Source organism: Morone saxatilis, unplaced genomic scaffold (genome assembly GCF_004916995.1).
Source record: "Morone saxatilis isolate NCDOM2014 unplaced genomic scaffold, NCSU_SB_2.0 Contig20, whole genome shotgun sequence".
NCBI classification, from domain to species: domain Eukaryota; kingdom Metazoa; phylum Chordata; class Actinopteri; family Moronidae; genus Morone; species Morone saxatilis.
The window spans coordinates 374738-379698 of record NW_023339763.1 but is presented as its reverse complement, the minus strand read 5'-3'; the positions used below and the strand labels follow the sequence as shown (position 1 = coordinate 379698).

The following is a 4961-nucleotide window of genomic DNA, read 5'->3' as shown; positions in this document are numbered from 1 at the left end:
TGGTTTTTACTGGATAACAGCTAACGACTGGAGGCTAAAGCTAACAAGGTCCACAGGTGTTGATACCATGGTAACAGACGGAGTGAGCTGCTGCTAACGTAGCTCAGCTTGTTTCTCTGATAACTTAAGAATCTAGACGTCCGATGACTAAAATCCTTCATCCGGTTCAAATCTAGAGTTAAAAAGCACCAAGATCTAAACCAGTGGATGGTAAAAATGGTGGCTTCAGACTGGATAAACGTCAATGTATGACGCTTCTGGCAGACAACACAACGCTGACGCAGACACAAAAGGGGATATGAAACAATCGACAGGTGATTTAGGGACAGTGATTGTGTCTGTGATGAATATAAAGTCATCTCTGTACTTTCTTCATGCTCAGTTGTCTCAGTGATGCAGAGTATGTGCTGAGTCAATGATCTGCATTGCATCCTCAGTAAATCAGCAGTGAGGACGGACCCACTGCATGACTGCTTTTATTTCCTGAGGAAGATTTCTGAATGAGAAAGGACTTTACAGTTGTTTCCTAAAGGTCTTACGCAGTTCAGAATCCAATTTTAAGTTCATTTCAAGGTCCGCACGAGACCAAAAAACATGATTAGGAATACCAATACAGACACGTACGACACACATGATACGATTGCGGTACTGTAAGGTACGATTGAGGTACTGTAAGGTACGATGAGGTACTGTAAGGTACGTGAATGGTTGAGGTACGATGCGGTAATGTGAGTGTACGATGCGGTACTGTGGGTACGATGAGGGTACAGTGTAAGGACGATAGGTACTGTAAGGGTACGAATGAGGTTACTGTAAGTACGATGAAGGTACTGTAGTACGATGAGGTTACTGTGAGGTATGATGAGGTACTGGGTGAGGTACGCATTGCGGTAAAATAAGATTTGACTTTTGCAGACGAACGTTTCGGAGCATTTACTGAAATGAACAGGCTGATGTCAGTCTTTAACTGTCTGTAATCTTAACATCAGTGTGACTGAAACCACAAAGTCGACAACACACTCTACGTTAGATAAAAACACCAAGAAAGTCTGGACTGTCCTGAGCAGTGAAGGAACTCTATTAGTACCCAGAACAGCTTCTGTGTTTCCACAGAGAATCACCACCCTTGGAAGTTTTTTTACAGGACAGAGATGCATTGTGGTCAGATGTCACATGTTCTTCCCCATGACGGAGGTCAAATTCTTTCATATATAGTCAGGGAGCACAGCCTGAGGCTCAGGATGCCTTACAAGTATCCTTGTGGGAGAAAATAATCCCTCTGCTCAAGAGTTATCTGAAAACCATCAAAAACCTGATCCATGAAATCCACCAAAGTCCTCTGAAAACCTCCAACATGCCTGCAGATCAACTGCCTGCAGGTTGGCGCCTCCTCAGGACAGAGGAGAGAGGAGAGGACAGAGGGAGGAAGAGGAGAGAGGAGAGGACAGAGGGGAGGAAGAGAGAGAGGGGAGGAAAGAGGAGAGAGGGAGGAAGAGAGGGAGGAGAGAGAGAAGGAGAGAGAGAAGGAGAGGAGAGAGGAGAGGACAGAGAGGAGACAGAGGGGGAAGAGGAGAGAGGAGAGGACAGAGGAGAGGAAAGAGAGAAAGGAGAGAGAGATTGCCCAAAGTTCTTTAATTTGTGCTTAAAAACAGGCATACAAAGCAGTTCAATAATGTAAAATCATTCTGATCAGTAATCAATACTCAACAATATTAAAACATTATCAAACTGATACCGTCAGACAACCTTTATCAGACTGAATGATCATGGTGATGAAGTTGTTACTAATTCAACTCAATTCAGTTTATTTGTCCTCCAGAAGTTATCTCAGGACACTTTTTCAAATAGAGCAGGTCTAGACCGAACTCCTTTATAAACATTTACAGAGACCCCAACAGTACCACCATGAGCAAGACCTTGGAGACGAGGGGCAAGGAAAAACTGCCTTTTAACGGGCAGAAACCTAGGAACAGATCGAATAATGAACAGCTGTGTGTCTGACTGACTGTTCTGTTTTCCAACCTTCCTGTAATCAGAGTCTGTGGACTATCTGTGTGTTTGTTTGTTTGTTTTTTGTTTGTGTTCAGGGTCGTTCAACAGCAGCCTGCGTCCTTCCTGAAAACCTTCTTTAAAGTATTTTCTGGTTTGGGATACTTCAACAAGCTGCCTGAACCCCATCATCTACCCCTGCTACAAGCCGGGAGTTCCAACAGGTAATAAATACTGCTAATACGTGCTAATAATACTGCTAATATCTAATAAATAATACTACTAATAATACCTTGCTAATAATACTGCTAATATACTTGCTTAATATACTGCTAAAATACTGCATCTACTAATAATACTACTAATAATACTGCTAATACTGCTAATAATACTGCTAAATACTACTAATAATATACTAATATACTGCTATACTGCTAATACTGCTAATAATATACTAATAATCTGACTAAATAATACTGCTAATAATACTGCTAATAATACTGCTAATACTGATTAATAATACTGCTATAATACTGGCTAATACTGATATAATACTACTAAAATAATACTGCTAAATACTACTAATAATACTACTTAATACTGCTAACCTGCTAAAAATACTTGCAATAATACTAACTAATAATACTACTTAATAATACTGCTAAATAATATGCTAATACTGCCTTTAATATTTAAATATCTAAATAAAATACTCTAATATACTGCTAATAATTGAAATAAATAACTGCTAATAGCTAATATACACGTGGTGAGAAACACTTTCCAGAAAAGGCAGATTATTTTTGTTTTTTCTCATATTTTAAATATTTGGTCTGAACCGTGATGCTTCAGGTCCCACGTCAGCGACCAATCAGCAGCCAGCGTTTCTGGGACAAGAACCCAGAATTGAGTCAGTGACATAGAAGAGATCAGTGCAGGAAGTCCTTTATTTTCTGTGATGGTTTCCCACAATACGGGCGGAGGAGCGACGCCAGACATTCCCCCCCGGCTGATATCACAGATTAGAGCTGAGCCCGGATCAGTCCAGTTGGACGGGGAGCTGTTTATAAAGACTGAGCCGACTGTCAAAGACAATGAATGCAAGAAAACACTGATCTGAGGTCTGCTCTGAGGCTGTGTGGTCACACCGGGTATAAGACATCTAGTGATCAGACCTCTTTTCCTGCTCTACATGCAAATTAAGGTACATCATTTCTTTTCACAAGATAAAATGTTGGTTGTTTTTAATCTGTTTAACCTGAATTTCCTGTTATAGACCACACAGGAGACCAGAATTACACATATGTAAGTGAGTATTACTGGACATTCCTGTATAAAAGCACTTTATGACTTCATTCAGTCATTTTAACTAACTTTTAACTTAAGATGTGAATATATGTATGTCTCTTTTATCTTTTAACCATCCTTAAAATGTGCCTAAAATGTTGACTGAGGCTTGCTCAACTGTGATTGGACCACAGAGAAAAACAATGTTTATACAATGTGCTGCTGAGGCTGATGGGAATGTCATTGAATAGTCAGAGGATCAATAAAGTTATTACAGTTCTTTCGGAGGGGATCATGAACGTCTTGACTCAGAAAGCTCTAAAATCCAAGAGATCTCTAAACTCAACAAGATTTGTTTGTGTTTCTGTGACGTCTCAATAAAGATTGTACACACATACACTGAACTAAACAGTCCCACAGCAAACATGGAGGACACTGAAGTCTTTGTTCTCTGCAGTTTCCTGTCAGCTCATTTTTCCCACTTCAGAATTAAAAGTTCTTCATTTCCTAAAAAGGTTCCTGGAAGAGTTCCTGTCTGAGGTCTGCTCTAACCCTCAAACAGGAGCCGTAATAATAACATTGACTTAAAAGTTTGAACGCCGCAGAGCTACCCACAATCCCTCTGGCTACAGGCAACCTTTGGGTTTCATAAGCGAGAGAATGAAGTGTATTGATATAAGCTGAGAGCGCTGAGCCTCACACAAACAGTCCTGTGATCAGAGGATTGGACGACTTCACAAACAGATTCAGACCCTAAAGATGGAGATGTTGGTCCACATTAAAGCTCCAGAGTGTAACATTAACGTCATTTATTATTATTATATAATATATTATAATATAATATAAAATAAAAGGTAAGTTTTCATTAAGGTAGAATCTCCTGAAAATAAGAACTGTTGTGTTTTCGTTACTTTATAAGAGGACCCTGATGGCAGGGTCCACCATGTTAACCGCCATTAATGTAAGTTTATGTCTATAAAGTTGCATTTTTCAGTCTTTTGTGTGTAAAAATGTGTATTTATTCTTTATTTATTCTTAAATTGGACACAATAACATCAATGAATGACTGTTCGCAGTTGTGTATTCACTCCCTTTTTAAGATGTCTTAAAGGTCTGCGACTGAAACGTTGCTAATAAATGCTTTGCGAGTTAGTGTGTGGGAATTTATCTTTTTTACTTTTAGAAACTAAGAGCTATACTGCAGTCAGCCACCATGGGGAGATAGAGAGAGAGAGAGTCTTACTGCAAGTCAGACCAGGGGGAGAGAGAGAGAGAGTCTATTACTGCAGTCAGCACAGGGGGAGATAGGGGGGGGAGGAGAAGGAGAGTGTCTATACTGCAGTCAGCACCAGGGGGAGAGAGGGAGGGAGTCTATACTGCAGTCAGCCACCAGGGGGAAGATAGAGAGGAGAGAGAGAGATGAGAGAGTCTATTACTAGAGTCAGCCACAGGGGGAGATAGAGAGGGAGTCTCGTTACAACGTTCCCACTAACAAATATATTTAATTAGTATATTAATAACTCAGCTCATTTGGTGTTTTGGGGCCAACAAGTTTTCTAATATATAGTTGTGATTTTTTTTGTATAATTCATTAAATATCAATGTGAGAATAAAGTCTCTAACAGGCAGGCAGACAGACAGACAGACAGACAGACAGGCAGGCAGACAGACAGACAGACAGACAG

The 4961-nt window shown here is 40.0% G+C and overlaps 1 protein-coding gene across 1 annotated transcript in view; it reads left to right on the top strand.

Annotated features, from left to right (window-relative positions):
• LOC118331683 (alpha-1B adrenergic receptor-like) overlaps positions 1–2907 on the top strand; it is a 6375-nt gene extending 3468 nt beyond the window's left edge. Inside the window, 5 exon segments of the mRNA XM_035666752.1 lie at positions 2088–2116; positions 2119–2160; positions 2162–2194; positions 2196–2213; positions 2842–2907. Coding sequence (XP_035522645.1) covers positions 2088–2116; positions 2119–2160; positions 2162–2194; positions 2196–2213; positions 2842–2907 — 188 coding nt within the window.
• The last annotated feature ends 2054 nt before the right edge of the window (positions 2908–4961 follow it).